This window comes from Oryzias latipes, chromosome 21 (genome assembly GCF_053564925.1).
Source record: "Oryzias latipes strain Hd-rR chromosome 21, Olatipes_Hd-rR_3.1".
Lineage (NCBI taxonomy): Eukaryota > Metazoa > Chordata > Actinopteri > Beloniformes > Adrianichthyidae > Oryzias > Oryzias latipes.
The window spans coordinates 20,692,488-20,710,840 of NC_136257.1; the positions used below are offsets into that span (position 1 = coordinate 20,692,488).

The 18,353-nt window shown below is 40.4% G+C and overlaps 1 protein-coding gene across 4 annotated transcripts in view; it reads left to right on the forward strand.

Moving 5' to 3' along the window:
- Positions 1-18,353, forward strand: part of LOC105356810 (E3 ubiquitin-protein ligase SH3RF3) — a 106,454-nt gene that overhangs the window by 76,023 nt on the left and 12,078 nt on the right. For all 4 annotated transcript variants that reach the window (XM_023951219.2, XM_023951220.2, XM_023951222.2 and 1 more), the window contains exons 4-7: positions 8,922-9,230; positions 9,741-9,856; positions 11,571-11,741; positions 17,385-17,659. In XM_023951219.2, coding sequence (XP_023806987.1) covers positions 8,922-9,230; positions 9,741-9,856; positions 11,571-11,741; positions 17,385-17,659 — 871 coding nt within the window. The remainder of the gene's footprint in view (positions 1-8,921; positions 9,231-9,740; positions 9,857-11,570; positions 11,742-17,384; positions 17,660-18,353) is intronic.

Here is an 18,353-nt window from a genome sequence, read left to right on the forward strand (position 1 = left end):
CTCTGTCACCTTTAGTTTTTAACCGAATTCTCTTAACAACCAGCTAACCCTGGTCACATGACCTCAGGGACCTGCTGGGAGTGTATGGGTGCAAAAGGTCTTTTATGTAGACCGGTGCTTGGCTATTAAGAGCTGTGTATGTTAAAACCAGGTTTTTAAAATGCACTCGGTAGCGGATGGAGAGCCAGTGCAGCTGGATTAACAACGGGGTGACGTGTGAAAACTTGGATGATTTAGTTAAAAACCTTGCAGCAGCATTATGGACAACCTGGAGCCGTTCTAAAGATTTTTTGCTCAAGCATGTGAAGATGGAGTTGCAATAATAAAGACGAGATGAAATAAAAGCGTGGATCAGCATCTCCATCTCAGAACGTGACACAATTGGATTCAGCTTTGCAATGTTTTTTAAATGATAAAAACAAGAACGTAAAAGTGACCCGACATGTGAGTCAAGGGATAAAACCGGGTCCAGAGTCACCCCAAGGTTCCTGACAGACGGCTTGATAGAGGAAGCAAGAGGACCAAGCCACTGGACTATCTGGGGGAGGCAACTGTCAGGAGCACAGACTAGAACCTCAGTTTTAGCTTCATTTAGTTGGAAAAAATTATCATTCATCCAACACTTGACTAAGTCCAGACACCTATGTAAAATCTGTATTTTAAAAACATCCTGTGGTTTAAAAGACACATAAAGCTGAATATCATCAGCATAAAAATGATAAGAAAAATTGTTAAAAGAACTTAAAATGTGCTCAAAATATCCTCAATACCAACCGCCTCCCTCGATTCCTCGTCCCATTTTCTCACTTACGTGTCCGTCAAAGTCTCCCCCACTCTTCCCCCCTCTAGAAATACCCTGAACCTCATCTATGTCTCTCCAGAATTTCTCATATGCGCATACTACCTTAAGTGATTTGCAGCATGATTGGACACGTTGGTAGAGAAACTGACACAGCAGTGATTAGCATGAGTGTCTGTGGTTGTGTCTGTGTGACATGTAACCTCCCAATGAATTCATTGACCCAAACTGGAATGCATTGTTATTAGTTATCCAACTAGCGAGTGTGTTTGTCGCCTCACTGACCTTCTGAGCGTGTGTGTCTGCTGGTGTTTATGCACATGTCCCATAGTCAGTCTCGGGAGAGTTATAACTAAGTTATATCTGCAGCATCAATCCATCATGCCTATTAGCATATGATTTGGCTTTGATTAGCATTTCTATTAATATGTAAATGATTCTTTAACAACTGTGAATCTGGACATGCTGTCTCTTAGTCTCACACGTAGAGACAGGAAGAAAAGGAAATTCTTGACTTCCTTGTTAGGACTGTTCAGGGCTTTAATGATTGCTAAGGAGAGATTGTAGTGTAGAAAATATCTAGTTGCTAAACCTTATGACATCTGTTATTTCCTTCTTTTTTTTCAAATTGCCTGTATGAAAGGCTAATAATAACAGGGGTTGTAATTTCATGTCAAAGCAGACACATCACTGTGTTAGGCAGATGAGGCGTTGTGATACCACATGTGCAATAGTTGCTTTTTCTGTCTGTCTGTCCGTATGTCTGCCTGTCTCTGCCAGGCATAGATGTAGAAAAAGATAGATAGCACATAAATTTGATACCAGAGACAAACATGACAGACCCATGATGAAAATGAGAAAGCTTTTATACTTGTAGACAGCTGTGCAGATGAAGACCTGTGAGATTCCAGTTGCAGGTTTGTGAGAGATGGTATCAATTCTGGTTCAAGATAAAATAATGAGGACCAGGTGGCATGTTATGTTCTCCTGTTTAAATGATTTGATCAAATACTGAGAAAATTCATGCAAAAGACAAAATAACCAATCCAGAAGTAATAAAACTATGAATTTAACTGCTGTCAAAAAATTCATGCTGTGTAATTTCTTCATAGAAATCCCATTCGACGACTTATTGTGTTTAGCAGTTGGACATGATGACTTCTTTCACCATAATTGTTTGGCATATTTGAAAGAGATAAATGCAAATACCAAGGCATGATTAGATCAGGATTAGAAAAAAGAGAGCTAGATTCTGCCTAACTGTCTAAATCAAACTTTGTTTAATGTGTCTTTGAAGATTTGTTCATGCAGTGTAATGATTTTCACCGGATTCCTGCAGACACACGTCGCGTAAAAATGCTATTGAAAGAGCTTCGACAGGAGCAAGATAATGACTTAATTCCCTGCATAAGCTATTCAGAAGCTATAAACTCTGCTGTTGAATTTCAGCTACACAGATCTTTAAATTGACAGCATCTGAACAGTCAACTTCTGTTACCACTTCAGGTTAGCTAGGTGTAATTTGAACTATTTTTGGATGTATCCTCCTACCTACTACAAATTCAAGTAATAATTAGATATTAGTGGACTTTTTCATCTGTTAAATCTCTTATTTGTGTATGCTATATTGCATTGATGTGAGGAAAACACACCTGCATTTTTAATGAGATGTCAAACTGAAGGTTGTTGTTTATTTTCATTTTTTTTTGATAACTTTATTCTTTATATTTCCAAATTAAAATGTGCTCTCCTCTGTTTAGTATTTTTATGCCATCTTAATAAACATCCATAAAAACCACTAAAGTGTCATCTGCGCTATACCCTCATGGGCATTTTTGTTCCTTAACACATTTAGAGGAATGCTGCAAATTTAATTAATTATAGCATTAAAACCTATACGTCTGTTATTGATCTCTAAATTTCCTTTACATTTTTTATTAATTTATGAGCATGAAACCAGGAAAATACATCACAAAGAGCATAGAAAATGCATCTAAAACAGGGACAGGTTTAGAAGTGGAGCCAAACTTTCATCCTTTGGAAATTAATGCATCTACATTATTAATGAATCTACATTCTAGATCAGCATAAAGAGACACTGTTTCTGGCACTGACGGATTGTTGAGTAATTCCTAAAGTTGGTACTGCTTTGTAATCCTTCTTTTCTGACATGCAATTTCTGTTACAAAGAATGAAGCGCATCAAGTTTTGAGCATTGTAGTCCTCATTAGAAAGGAAGTGTGACTGTTGCTAGAGTCAGCGACCCATTACTTATTTAGTAAACTGTACAGCTTATTTAACAAGCCCTCATCATGTTGCCCTGTTCTCAAGCTCTCACTATCACATTCGGTATCATTGCCTAAATGCGGACCTCACAGCAACACTCTGCTACAAAATTTAAAAGGGAACCACTGCTATCAATAATGAATATATTTTATAGAGCTGAAATTTTAAGGCTATAAAAAGTGTGATATTTCAGCTTTTTCTCCCTTGTCAGATTGGCATAACATCTCCAGCAACATGCATATTCATGTTGACCAACAGGATAGCAACAAACGGTGGAGTAAACATGATCAGAGCCGTTTTTGCTTTGTCGGAAAGGAAATTAGGGAAGTCCCAGCACCCAAAGTGATAACGGATGAAGCGCTGCTACTTTGTGTAATGATCGTCTTTTTCTGAATTTCGGCAGTGTACGGCATTTGCTGGATGAATAGTTGCTTTGTACACTTGCAGTGAATCTCTCATGCTGTACAAAACAAAGCAGGGGCTGATGTGCCCTGAGTTCAATCCATTGAATCCATTCTAGCATACAGAGAGGAGGCTCATATTCTGTCTGTTCATCAAGATCGGCTATCTGTTTTTCTGTGAATGTGTTCACCTGCTCACTGCACCTTTACCTCTGTTCATGAACTTCTCACCAGCAGAGATATGTTTGGTTTCTTAGTTAAGCACATTCTCTTTGCTAACATGTTGAAACATTAAACTTCTTATGTTTCGACAGTTTAGTCTGTTTTGTTTTGACTGCGCACACAACGGTGGTGAGCGCGTTGCATCCTGCCTCCCTGCTGGGTTAAGAACTTATCTCACCAGTGCAGTAAAATACAGAACCTTTCACTTAGAAAGATGCTGAAGAACAATTTATAACACAGAGCAATGTACAAAGAAAAACACTGGGGATTTCCAGGTTTTATGCTATTTGCATGTTGACAGTGAGGAAAATGGCATCTGTTCTGAAAAAAGAAAGAAAACTGACAGTTATTCACAGGAAGGTGTATTCTGTAAAACCTGTGGATTCAGTGGGGAGCAAAATGTCAAAACGTTCAGCCAATCATACAAAGAGCTTTATTATTGTTTCCTGTTTTGCATTTAGTCTGTGTGCAAATATATGAAACATCCTTTCATGAAAACTTTTCAAGCCACAAGTGCAACAAAAACAAAATCACCAGTTATTTTTGGGGTCTTCTGCACATCGACATCAGTTCACTCTGACATTCCTCTGTCTGAATACAATCCATCCTTGCAGCAGAACAACTGAACCAACACGACCACCATAGCCGGTAGTCACGTGATCTAAACACAGTCAGAATGTAGCAACAGATGAGCAGCAGACAAATGCAAAGCAACAATTGTCGTGTTATCAAAGAGGAAGAAAGGGTCCAACTCCTTACTCATTACAATGTTTATTTTAACATAGCTGAAACACATTTTATGTGTCTTGTTATGCAACACGCGCTGCTGTGATGTTATCCGAAAAGCTACCTTACAGTTTCCTTAACAGAATTCTCTTAAAACAATGCCATAACCCCTCAATGATGAGACAGCAACTCATTGAAATTTGATTGGATGAATTCAGATTCATCAAAACAACTTTTAACTTGATACACATTGCTTCTCACACTCCTTTCCCAACAATCTATATGTCATTAATACTTATTAGTGTACCTTCTTAGTTGTTTTCTTGTCAGTAACCGCCTTGCAGCATGTCTCCACAAGACCAAAGCAGCAGTAAACAGTGTTCAGCCTGAGGTTCATACAGGTGTTAAAAATAGGTCAGCAAAATATAAAAATTGTATGAACTACCCCGAGAAGGACTTCCACCATTTCTGTCTGTAGTCGCTTTGCCCCACCCTCGTAATTACTTACCAATGAGTGAAGAGATTTTATTCACGTGGTTTGGTTTACTAGCTTTGGTTCGAATCAGGAAAAGCAGCTTGGCGGCAGTCTGAACACAGACCGAACACAAGGTTCAGGACTCAATCCAGACCAAATTTAGCGGACAGGGTCCGGAACAAATGGTTTTCCCAGTTTGCGGTTTGCAAAGTAATGTCTAAAATTGTAAAATAAGAAAATCTTTTTTTTACTTTAGTTAAAACTCTAGTCTCGATTGTACTCAAGCTTTTAGTAATTACACTATGTAACAAATTTTCATTTTTGTTCTGTTCCTGGGTTGAAAGTCTGTTTTCCTAACCCGTTATGTCTAGAACAGAAAGGTAATCGCTGTTATTCCAGAAAAACTTTGCTTCTGTGACCGGGACAGCTTCTTCAGTCAGCATGATGGGCTGTGCTTCTGCAGCGATGTTGCCGGTCTATTCCAGGCTGTAGGTATCGCATGTAATCCTATTGAATGGCACCAATTCATAGACAGTTCATCCCGGAACCTCAAAGCCGTGTTGCTTCACAATGGAAATAACTACCCGTCTCTCCCGATGGGCCCACTCTGTGCATCTCAAAGAGGACTACACCAGTGTCAAGATGTTGCTGAGTGCATTAAAGTATGACGACTACGGATGGGAGGTCATCAGTGACTTCAAAATGGTATCATTCCTCAAGGGTCTTCTAGGAGGTTTCACGAAATTTCCTTGTTTCCTCCGTCTCTGGGAAAGCCGTGACACTAAGGCGCATTATCGCAAAAAGGACTGGCCACAACAGACCGAGTTTTCTGTTGGTAAGAGCAATGTGAAGTGGGGGGCCGCTGATAGAACCTCATAAAGTGCTTATGCCACCGCTGCACATCAAGTTAGGCCTCATTAAGCAATTTGACACTGCTCTTGACAAGGAGTCAGCAGCATTTAAATACCTCCAAGATCTTTTAGGTATCTGGAGGAGAAGCGTTCTGGTTCCGATCTTTAAGAACAAGGGTGACACGCAGAACTGCAGCAACTATAGAGGAATAAAGTTGATGAGCCACACAATGAAGCTGTGGGAAAGAGTAGTGGAAGCCAGGCTTAGGAAGAAGGTGGAGATCTGTGAGCAGCAGTATGGTTTCATGCCCCGTAAGAGCACCACTGATGCCATTTTTGCTTTGAGAATGTTGATGGAAAAGTACAGAGAAGGTCAGAAGGAGCTGCATTGTGTGTTCGTAGATTTAGAGAAGGCGTATGACAGGGTGCCGAGGGAGGAGCTGTGGTACTGTATGAGGTCGTCTGGAGTGGCAGAGAAGTATGTCAGAGTAGTTCAGGACATGTATGAGAGAAGTATGACGGTGGTGAGATGTGCTGTAGGTCAGACAGAGGAGTTCAAGGTGGAGGTGGGACTACACCAAGGATCAGCTTTGAGTCCTTTTTTGTTTGCTATGCTGATGGACAGGCTGACAGACGAGGTAAGACAGGAATCTCCCTGGACGATGATGTTTGCGGATGACATTGTAATTTGCAGTGAGAGTAGAGAGCAGGTGGAGGAACAGCTAGAGAGGTGGAGGTTTGCTCTGGAAAGAAGAGGCATGAAGGTCAGTCGTAGTAAGACAGAATACATGTGTCTGAACGAGAGGGATCAAGGTAGAAGCGTTAGATTACAGGGGGCTGAGGTGAAGAAGGTGCAGGAGTTTAAGTACTTGGGGTCAACAGTTCAGTGTGATGGGGAGTGTGGAAAAGAGGTGAAGAGGCGAGTGCAGGCAGGTTGGAGCGGGTGGAGGAAAGTGTCAGGAGTGTTGTGTGACAGAAGAGTGTCAGCAAGACTCAAAGGAAAGGTGTACAAGACAGTGGTGAGACCAGCTCTGCTCTATGGGTTAGAGACGGTAGCAGTGAGACAGAGACAAGAGGCTGAGATGGAGGTAGCGGAGATGAAGATGTTGAGGTTCTCCTTAGGAGTGACCAGGTTAGACAGGATAAGGAACGAGTACATCAGAGGGACGGCTCATGTTGCCTGTGTTAGCGACAAAGTCAGAGAAGCCAGACTGAGATGGTTTGGACATGTTCAGAGGAGGGATAGTGGATATATTGGTAGAAGGATGTTGGAGATGGAGCTGCCTGGCAGGAGGGCAAGAGGACGGCCAAAGAGGAGATACATGGATGTCTTAACAGAGGACATGAAGTTGGCTAATGTTAGGGTAGAAGATGTTTATGATAGAGTGAGGTGGAAAAGGATGATTCGCTGTGGCGACCCCTGATGGGAAAAGCCGAAAGAGAAAGAAGAAGAAGATCTTTTAGGTATCTTCGTCGGACCACAGATCAAGAATATTATAGAATGTGAGGATTTCGCAACGCTGTTGACCAGGACAGAGAGATCGGCTTGGAGCAGTTTCGTTACAGTTGTTCATGGCTTCCTTGGTAATCACAAAGCTGAAAACTATGTGGAGTTGGTGTGGACTCATAAGGAATTACGCCAAAATGGGATGCAGAATGTCTCTAAATGTCCATATCCTGGATTCACATCTCGACAAATTCAAGGAGAAAATGGGATGGGAGCTTACTCTGAGGAGCAAGGCGAGCGCTTTCATTAACATATATTGGACTTTGAACGTCGTTATCAAGGACAGTATAACAAAAACATGATGGGGGACAACATTTAGGGGCTACTTCGAGAAAGTGATTCACAGTACAATCGTAAATCTAGAAAATCTACACATTTCTGAACCTTGTTGAGTGGTTTTTGACTGTGTTTGTCTATTCCTTGGGCAATTTTCGGTTTTACCTGATCATAATGACGAAAAATGAATAAAAATTGTTTTATTTTCACACAAAAACGAGTTTTCTTCATGCTGTTGTCATGAAAGCAAAATTTGTGCCTAATGAATTCATTTTTTCACATACTTTAGACTTAAGCAATTGAAATGAACACTTAGAAGCCAGGAACAAAAATTGTGTTATAGTGTTATTTTTCAGGACTTTCAAAAATGTTTAGAACTTTTGCAGGATTAATTGTTCAGGACCATGGAGAGCACACAAAAGCTAAATCACAGAAGTCTTCGGGCTCGTTAAATTCATATTTTAATCTAATAGCGATTAGCGTTCTGAGTGTTTTATGTAAATAAACAATGAATAAACTGGTGTTGGCTTGAAACATCAGTGCTCAGAGAGACCTCATGCAACCATGAATTTAACAACTGTTAATAAATGTGTGCTGCTAACTATATATTTTTATGCTTTCAATGAGCCATTTGTAACTTTAAAAGTAGGTCTATTGCCTGCCCCTTTTACAAATCACATATTAACTAAACAATATACAAACATATTTTTTTCCTTTGATGTTTCCTTAATATAAATTATAAACAATAATTTATCCCTGCATCTTAGTCATCATTTTGTTCTTCTTGGGAAGAAAATAGACCACGTTTTGTCTTTAGAAACTCATATTCATGTGTAGAGGGTTCACACAGTGGTGTAGTGGTTTACACTTACCTCACAGCAAGAAGGCCCCGGGTTGAATTCCGGTTTTGTTCTTTCTGTGTGGAGTTTGCATGTTCTTTTCCAAGCATATGTGGGTTTTCTACAGGCACTCCGGCTTCCTCCTACAGTCCAAAAACATATTTCATAGGTTGATTGGTGACTTTAAAGTGTCTCCTTGGTGTGTTTGTCTGTGTGTGGTTCTGTGATGGACTGACAAACTGTCCAGACTGTACCCTGCATTCCCCTCAGACGCTATAATTGGCTTCAGCTACCCTCTTGACCCTGCACAGGACAAAGTGTGAACAGAAGATGGATGCATATTTATGTTTGATGCATAAATTGTTTCACTAACTAACTCAAAGGCCAGCTGTTGTCCGTGATTATCGTTCATGTGTTGGTTTGAACTGCTGCCAATAAGAACAAGTCAGAAAAGGTCACGTAAACACATACACATGTTGTGGAGTGTGCATGAAACAGTTCGGTCTGACACTTGAACCATGTCTCTCCTCTCCTCTCAGTTAAATGAAACGGCAAAGCAGTTGATGGAGATTGATAAGCCTATGCCAGCTAATGCACCTGGTACAAGCTCTGAGCCAGCACTCCTGGGATCCTGCAGTCTGGGATCATCCCCAGTCGCCTCCCCACCTAATGGAAATGGCTCTGGTCATCGCAGAGGAGAAGGAAAGAAAAACGCCAAGAAGCGGCACTCGTTTTCTGCCCTGTCCGTCAGCCAGAGGACCACCCAGCTCAACAACAGACACAGCATGGAAATCTCACATCCTGTCCTTATCAGCTCCTCAGACCCCAGAGCTGCAGCACGCATCCAGGTGGGTTCATATACTGGACACAGTTTTATTTTATTGCATGGAAATAATCATAATAAAAAATGTACATTGTGGATGATGTTAAAACAATTTAACTCACAAGCAATGACAAAAAAATATGAACAGCATAACTTCATAAAGAGTTTTGGTGCATGACAAACAAACAAAACAAAATGAGGACTAGTGTGTGAAAACCCCAGGGCAGGTGTTTCAAGATCCATCTTTGATGTAGTACACAGAGTCAATAACTGCGTTCCTCCTGTTTCTGTATTGTAGTCCCTGAACACCTCGTCTGCCTCTTCCATGCAAGCAAACAAAACTTTTCCTCTATTTGATTGCTTCTGACAGGAGACGAGCTGCTTTTGCAGTATTTGCCTCTGGTTCATTCGCACTGAATGTTGTTTACCGTCACGGCATGAAATTCCTGATGCTTGCAAGTTTGAAATGTTTTATTTTAAATGAACTTTATAAGCTATAACTTCACGTGTGCTGAGTCTCCCTGCTTGTCCTCAGGATGCACCTACCCCAGGCCCATCTCTCTCCTCAGCAGGACTACCGCTCCCCCCCAAAGTAGCATCTTTAACCTCTGAGCTGCTGGCCCACGCTAAGGTGCAGCTGCCTCTCAATATGTGAGTACCGCTGTTCTGTTGTAACTCAGGGAGCTGTGAGTCATCTTAAGTCTGGATTTTGATCTACTTATTCTATCAATCTAGCAAGTAACATTTTTTTTTTTAGAACTCAAGTGAGACCTGGGAAATCACTGTGTTATGTTGGTATACATATTTGATCTGTTGTGGCCATGATATTGGTTTTAATACCACTTCATTCACAGTCACTCCTGAAGTGTTTAAAAATGGAAAATAATACAAGAAAAAAAAACAGTTACACTCTATTCCCACTGCTGTGGGAGTGTTGGGTTCATAACAAGCTTGCAGAAAATTCTGCTGAAAGAATTTTCTGTCTTTTTTAAAATATATGAAAATATTATATCCAACAATACAAACAAACCAAAATAAAAACATGACTCATGACTATGAATCCCATTAGTTGTCTTAATTGAGAGCTAAGAACCATCTTACACTCACTGACGGAAACTAAATAAGCTATTTATAGGTTGGGAAATGTAAAAGTTTGCCTCAAGTAGACTAATTCACGAAAATAAAATAAAAATCTAAAGTGTTTAAAGCACTGCTTCCACACAGATTTACACAGGTTTAAGGTTTTTCCTTTTGACTGTGCTCATAACTTGTCAAGAAGGATAACAGTCTGATAAGCCGGCACTGTCAGCTTTAATTATATCAGCAAATCAAGAGGGTGTATGAGTTTGCACACACATGCACACACACACACACCGTTACCATTCAAGAATGGGTTCATTCTGGTGATGAGGTGATGAGGTCCAACGTTTTCATCTTGACCCCGCAACTTTTCTTGTTGCTATGGGAAGACAGGAGACACCCCCCCCCTCACCATCTGTTACCATGGTAACAGGGAGGGAGAGCATACCATGCATGTTTACTGTGTGTTTTTTATCATCTTGTGTCGGAACCCAGAGCTGTATGCCATTAATTCGTCTCTGTGACAGCACCAAGAGTTCATTTATACATTAACACGGGCCAAACAAGCAGACTTATGCATTACAGCACAATGATGAATTCTACATCCTGGTTGTAAGCTGCTAAACAAGGACTTATTGATTGGACTCCCATTTACAGTTTGTCAGACTATTCAGGAGAGATGATCAGTCAGCGCATTGGCTACATTGCTCCCTTGGGGAGACATGACTTGAATGGTAATGGGATGTTATTTAAAAGAGAGTCAAAAGCTTAGATTACTCGTGTAACTTAAGAAAAATGAACCTCTGCCGTCTTAAAAGTTAGGCACCAAAGATACTTAGTATCAAAATTTTGACAACTTTTCATAAAACTCACAATAAATTGCCTGTCTCCTCCTGGAAAATCCTGACATAAGAGGATGGAGGTAGATTTTTCAATGATAGGTTATAAGATTGTAGATTCCATCTGAAATGTGTGTTTTGTGTCTTCATCTCTTGTAAAATTGTATTTAAATTAGATTATTTTACCTGTTGGAAACACTTGACCTTGAACATTTTGTTTTAGCTCTCTAGTAAAATCTTCAAGAAGTCCTCTTGATGCCACATTAAAAAAGTCGTTTCACATTTTTATTAGATTTATAACAGTTAACATTTGATTGTTGAAGTTGTAGATTTTTAACAAGGAGAATGAAGCTTTGTGAGAGCTATCTATGTGGCTGTTAATAAAAATTTGTTCTCTTGGAAATATTTTTTAACCAATTGTTCTTACTTGTGGTTTTGCTCCTTAGATACCTGGCTCTTTATGCCTATAAGCCCCAAAAGGCCGATGAGCTGGAGCTAAGAAAAGGAGAGATGTACAGGGTGACAGAGAAGTGTCAGGACGGATGGTTCAAAGGCACCTCACTGAGAACGGCTGCCTCTGGTGTCTTTCCAGGGAACTACGTGACCCCTGTGTCCAGGTCAGTGAGGTTTGAGAGACTCTAAAAGCAATGCTACTGCATGTAACATCTGTATTCAGATGCAAATGAGTTGCCGTTATAATCAAAATGGAACCTTAATGAAGTCAAAAGCATCTTTTTTTTTTTTTTGCACTGATTTTACACGTTGGATGATGAAGTGAAATGAACTGCTGCAGCAACCACATTAATGCAGATGTAATATCCACAGAAGCCGCGTGTCCTATTCAGACTTTTGCTCCATTAATCACTAAACATGGACCAGGGCAAGCAGCAAACTATTTTAGTCTATTCTCACACAATGCCGTCTGCAGAGAGATTCTGAGAAATATTACAAAACATTCGATTTCTTAGCTCAAACTCAACTCAAATACAGGTAAAAATGAACAGTGCAACTGGAATAAGGACATGTAAATAAATATAAATGCATCATAGTAGTAGGTTTAGGGGCTGTCATCTGGACTCACTTGTTAAAGTTAGAAGACGTTTCACCTCTTATCTAAAAGGCTTTGTCAATTCATTGACAAAGAATTGACAGAATTGACGAAGCCTTTTGGATAAGAGGTGAAACATCTTCTCACTTTAAAAACTAAGTCCAGATGACAGCCCCTAAACCTACTACTATGATGGAATCAACCTGGATGAATGAGTCTTCATAGACAAATATAAATACACTTTTAACCTCACTGAAAATTTAGTGAGCAGCAGCCAAAAAATAAAGAATGATAAAGAAAAATGATAATGATAATCTTAAAAAATCTTTAAAAAGTCGCACTGAGTAAATGTCACACTTTTGGGTGAAAAGTGTGATGTTTCTTAATAAATTGGACAAGCCCGGTGTAATGGTGCATTTACACCCAACGCCTTTCGAGCAGTGTCATATTCACTGTAAGAAACTCGTCCAGAATGTGTTCATAAACTAGACGCTCCTGACATGCATGGGAGGAGCGTCTGTCAAACGTTTTTGGCCTCATCACTACATTGAAGCATTGTCTGTATATTTCATTTACAATGCATGGAAGACACAGAAGATGTTGAGAGATCAGGTTTATTTTTTAAGCACGTCTCCATGTCTGGTTAAATGAGATGATTCAGTATTTATTTTTCACATTAAGTTTTACCGACTACCGCAGGACCTACGTCTAAATGACAGCCCCTTTCAGCAGTATTTCTATATCTGTAACCTAGTTTGAAAACCTGCTGTCCGCATTAATCAGAGGAAGAAAAAAACAAAAATTAAGAATAATAATGTCTCGATGAAAAAGGGAAAAATATCATAAAGTTTAGAAGGAGAACAGTCAGATTCTCCTACATGTTTGTTTCAGACTCCACCTCGGGACTTCTTCTGCATTGCAGTATCAAATACTGATACACACACCCACAGTGCCCATAGCAGTTGTTAGTGGGTAATCAACTGCTTACACTAACACAGGTTGTTAGTGTAAAAATAACAATATATGTATATATATATATTCTTTTTTCTTTTTTTTCACTACACACATATGTAACACCCCTGGCAAACTGTGCAAAAAACCAGCAACTTATACTCCAAAATATATAAGTAATATATTTGGTATCGAGTTGTGAAGAGTGTTGTTTTTCACCTTTTTTTTTTCAATTGGATTTTGAAAACCTTTTGCCAGAACAACACATATAATTTTGTTTTATAAGAAAAGGGAAAAAAAGAATAATGGAAAATGCAAAGCAAAGTAGTAATAGCAGAAGAGTAGTGCAGGCCAAAATATGAGGGGAATCTAACTAACAGCAGTTTTACTCCAATCACCTTTTAAACTACTGTAACAGCGTTCCCTGTGGTCTTTTAATTATAATTTGAAAACCTGTGACGTTTTCTGTTGGCACGAAATAAGTCACCCCCTTTTCCCATCATCCATCTGCTTTACTTGCCAGATTACAGCTCCTTACAACCCTAACATAACATTACCGGTGCAACAAAAGTGCCAGATGCAGCTTGGAGCCAAATGTACATGGATCTATTTTTCTAAAAATTGATGTATCAGAATGTTGCAGAATAGGGAGCTTGTGGCCTGCCGACTGTAGCACCTACATCACTGCTACAAGCTTTTTTAAACACCATTTAATGTCTGCTCCTGATTCACAATGATTAGAGGAAAGGAATTCTCACAAATACAATTTTAAGCTTAATTTCTTCATATAAGTCCTCCATCATTAGAAAACTGCCACAAGAACATGTTAAAAACACAATAAACTGTTTTCATTTTAAACCCCTTTCAGGTGTAAAGGGGTTAAAGGTTATTTATACAAGAAAAGGCAACACTTGCAAAGGAGGTTTTGGGGTGGAGATTTGGTATTTTTTAGAGAAAACTGAAACAAAAATGACACTAACAGATAAAAACAACAGACTTAGAAGAAAAATTAGGAACAAAGATGACAAAATGATTCAAACAGATGCTCCAGAACCAGCAGGTGTCTTCCTCTGAGTATGACTGGCTGCTGCTCATTCTGCACTTATGCAGCCTTACTGAGAGAGAAAGAAAAAAAATCAGGATGGGCATGTAATCAAATGAGAGGCAATTTGTTATTTTTACGCGAGCATAGTCCCCCACCCCCACTCTTTCTTCTTCCACCTCCCCCCTCTTGTCTGCAGTGCAGCTCCGACATTTTTCTGTATGATAATTAAAGGCTTCCAGAGAAGAGACACATCCACCCTCACAAACACTCACAAAGAAAGCCATAACTCTGCAAGTGTCCAATGGCTGTTCAAAAGACACTCATAAGAATGTGGATCCTGCTGCAACCATAATGGAGTCCACTATTCTGCTGTTCAGCACTGTGCAGATAGAAACATGAGCAGCCTGCAGCAGCACATATGATACAGCAGGATGTGTACAGACAGATAACAGCAATTAGATTGCTCTTTCTGTCAGAACTGGATACTTCTCTTTGTTCATTTGGTTCTGCTGTTAGGAATTAAAACTGCACATTAATTTGTACTTCAAGTAGAAGTATCTAAAGCCCTTTTTTTGCCCAGTTGTAAGGAAGTTTCATGGTGTTGTGGTTGTTATAGCACTCACAGCCAGAGGGTCCTGGATCAGACCCCCGCTGGGTCTTTTCTGTGTGAAGTTTGAATGTTCTCTCGTTGGTTTTCCCCAGGCACCCCGGCTTCCTCCCACATCCCAAAACCAAAAACAAGCTTATAGGTTCAGATCATCCCTGTAAATAAGAATTTGTTTTTAATTCACTTACCTGGTTAATTAAAGGAAAAATGAAAAAGTTATAATTGAAAGATACAATGTGGTTCATTAATCTTAAACATGAAGTCATTGGGAAGTGCAATATTCTTTCCTATTACCTTTTTAATTGCAGCCTCTGTGGAGACATCAGTCCAGCCATAAATGGTGGCTTTACTTTGGAAGCCTCCACAGACAGAATCTTTGCAAATCTTAAGTGGTGTTTGCATAAAGAAGAGTGCCAAAGAGGCTTCAGTGCTCTGTGTTTTCAATTCCAAAACATCTCTTTTTTTGTGAGAGAAACAGTAAAGAAACACTGTATACTGTTAAAGCTATTAAACTGCCTTTTTTTAAATTAGTTTCAGAAATTAATTAGAAAACTGGAAACATGTATCCTAGTATGTTATTTAGTCTATCTAAGGCTCTGACAACTTACATTTGAATACAGAGCTCCAGAGATTTAAGACAATTACAAGACTAGAAGTTAAAATACACAAAAAATTTAAAGAATGCATACCTGCTGAAAAAAACGAGTCCTGAAAATTGATTATTTACCTATTTTTATCAAGAACCCTTTATTTTGTGACTTTGAGTTTCCAGTTTTACCACCGTCCTAATGAACAATAACATATATTAATACTATATCAATATAGGGGGTAGGGGGTACTGGGCCCTTGGCAACGGCGGCCGTGTTCCTTGGGTGCTGACTCCCTGGGCCCGGCAGTGCTCTCTCTACGCAGGGGGAGGGATCCCTGAGTTCTCTGGCAAGACCAAAGCCGGGGATCACATTATATCTGAGCCTGGGGGTGTCCGAGTCCCCGTAGTGTGGGTTCTGGTCCCTGACCCTGAGCGCTGGGCCTCGCCAAATTTCCAACTGCGGGTGAGCCTGGTTGGGCCATGTTTACAACACTTCTTGTGGACCCCCTCTTCCCCTGGGTGTCCTCCTCCTGGCAGGGACCAGCTGTCCCCGCCCTGCTCTCTCCTGGACCAACCGTGGGCCGGGTGGGTGGCTGCCTGGAGCGTGGGGCGGGTCTCCCTTGGGGGGTCCTGGCTCGTACCTGAGGTTGGGGTGGGGGGATGCTCAGAACTCCTGGGTGGTGATAAGGTGCTTCTCTGGGTGGTGGTGGGGTGCCCCTTGCCGCGTTGGGACCTCATGGCGCGGCATGGGGGGCTGCTTTCCTGGTTGGGCTGGAGCTTGCACTCTCTGTTCCCCCATGCCTCCCTGCTCTCTGGCTTTGGGGGCCCCCGTGGTGGTCCTGCTGGCCCTGGCCTGGGTGGCGGATATGATCGCCCGGGGGGCGGTTGTTCTCTATCTACTACCGTGCCAGCGTTGGGGGGTTCTAGCTGCCACTGCTGCTGTGGGGGGGTCTTGGTGTGGGGATGACTGGGCACTCTCCCTCCTTCTTTTTACATTCCATCATCCATTTTAGAAGAACATAAACACTCACTTGAGCACAAGCTCACCTTTGCACCAAAAGTTTGCGTGACTGAAGGAAATGTTTCACACTAGTTGGTTTGAAGGCATAGGTATGCGTGTTACATTAAACATTATTTGTTTTGTGTACATGTTGACATGTGAACATTTTTGGAGCCAACAGGTATGTTTACATTTGAGTGTGTATGTGGACAGGCCCCGCCCTTATAGACCTGTATTACATCTGAACCTCATGTAATGAGTATAACCATCCAGAAACTTGTTGCTTTATACTGCTTCATGGTTTTACCCCCCCCCCCCCCCTTCTATAATCACCCTCCTATTCCCCCCTCTCTAACATCCCTCGCTCGTCTTCCCCCTTTCCTTTTCCGTCCGGTCCAACACAAAAGATTTTCAAATATGATTTAAAATGAATAAAGTTTGGTCTCAATTACAAAAGGGGTTTATTCAGACATACCTCTGGATTGTCTGAGTATTCATAACCCCTGCTGTTAAAGTAAAATATGTCCAACACAAAAGGCCTCTCATCTGGTTGCCCAGCTGTTGGACAGGACAAGTTAAAAAAAAAAAAAAATGAATCAGTATTGTTTGATAAATATCTGTCAAACAAAAATAGCTTTTCCATGTACTCTAAAAGGTCCAAGAACCAGTATTTAAGTATTTAAAACTTTAAAAACATGACATGTATTTGTTTTTATCCTTAGGTTTTCCTCTTTCTGTTGCCCTTTCGTAATCACATAAAACCCGTTTACATGTTGAATCACTTTGTTTTTTTGTAATTGTATAAAATCAAAGGAATACACTAAAAAAGAAATAAAATAAAAACAGCTATCACACAAGTCATTTTAAAGGTTTTTTTTTACGTTTTTTTGTTTGTGTTTTTCTAATGTACAGTATTTAGGATTCTTGTGCAATTTTTTCTGATGTTTCTATTTTTATAGAAACCCCAACATATCAGTTTGATTACAGAGTGTTGAATTGCTCTGTGATGTGTATTTGCAGAGCTCCATTTGGACTTGGTGTTGCTCGTGGCTCATGTTTGCCCAGTCCAGTCGGAGGAAGTGGGTGCAGTCCGGTTGCAAACAAAAGTTCCGACCCGTCGTCGCCAGGGTCTGTGGGTCCCTCCATGTCCCGTCCCTCCCCTACACTTGTGACCTCATCAAACTCAGTTCACAGCAGGGACCTCAGCCCCGCCTCCTCTCCACAAACTGCTGCCGCCCAGCTTAAGAACTGCCTGCGCTCCAACCAGCACCAAGCGCGTACCTCAATGCAGCTAAGTAAGCAAATACTCTCAAGAGATGAAAGCCAATGACACTTTTAGGTCTATTTTATTGTTTATTTTTTATATTTAAATATAAGAAATCTCAAAAGTTGGATTCCTTTTTTATTATTGGGTTCATTGAGCTGACAGGTTTATACTTAGACGTTAAAGTGATTCGTATTTGAAATAGACAAAAAAAATACAATAACAATAAATACTTTAGTTTAATAACTAAAACAGACTTTTAGCAACAAAATCTTTCTATGAGATTATGCCAGTGCTCCCTTTGATGTCCAGAAGTCTTATGAAAACACCTAGCATTTTTGCCTCCGATGTTTGAACAATTTTCTGCTTTGCAATGTCAGCCTACAGCCCACGGCCACCAAGGAGCAGCCTTCTGATCCCTTGGGAACTCTCTCCATTTTACCCCCTTAGTTTCTGATTACAGAATAATGAAATATTGAACAGCCATTAATTCAAGTAGCCACTAAAATGTGTGCATTTCTGCAGGCAACCTCACTAAACTGCATTTTCTTCACTGCTTATATGTAAGGGATAATGGCCCTTGAAGTGAGCATCATCAAAAATCAACGCACGCCGTGGAAGCCTGAACTGTCCGACGCAAAGCGGAGGCTGGTTGCTTCCACAAAGCAACTGTTATTCTATGACAGTTGGGCAAAATGTAGAAAAGCAGAAAAAGAGTAAAAAAG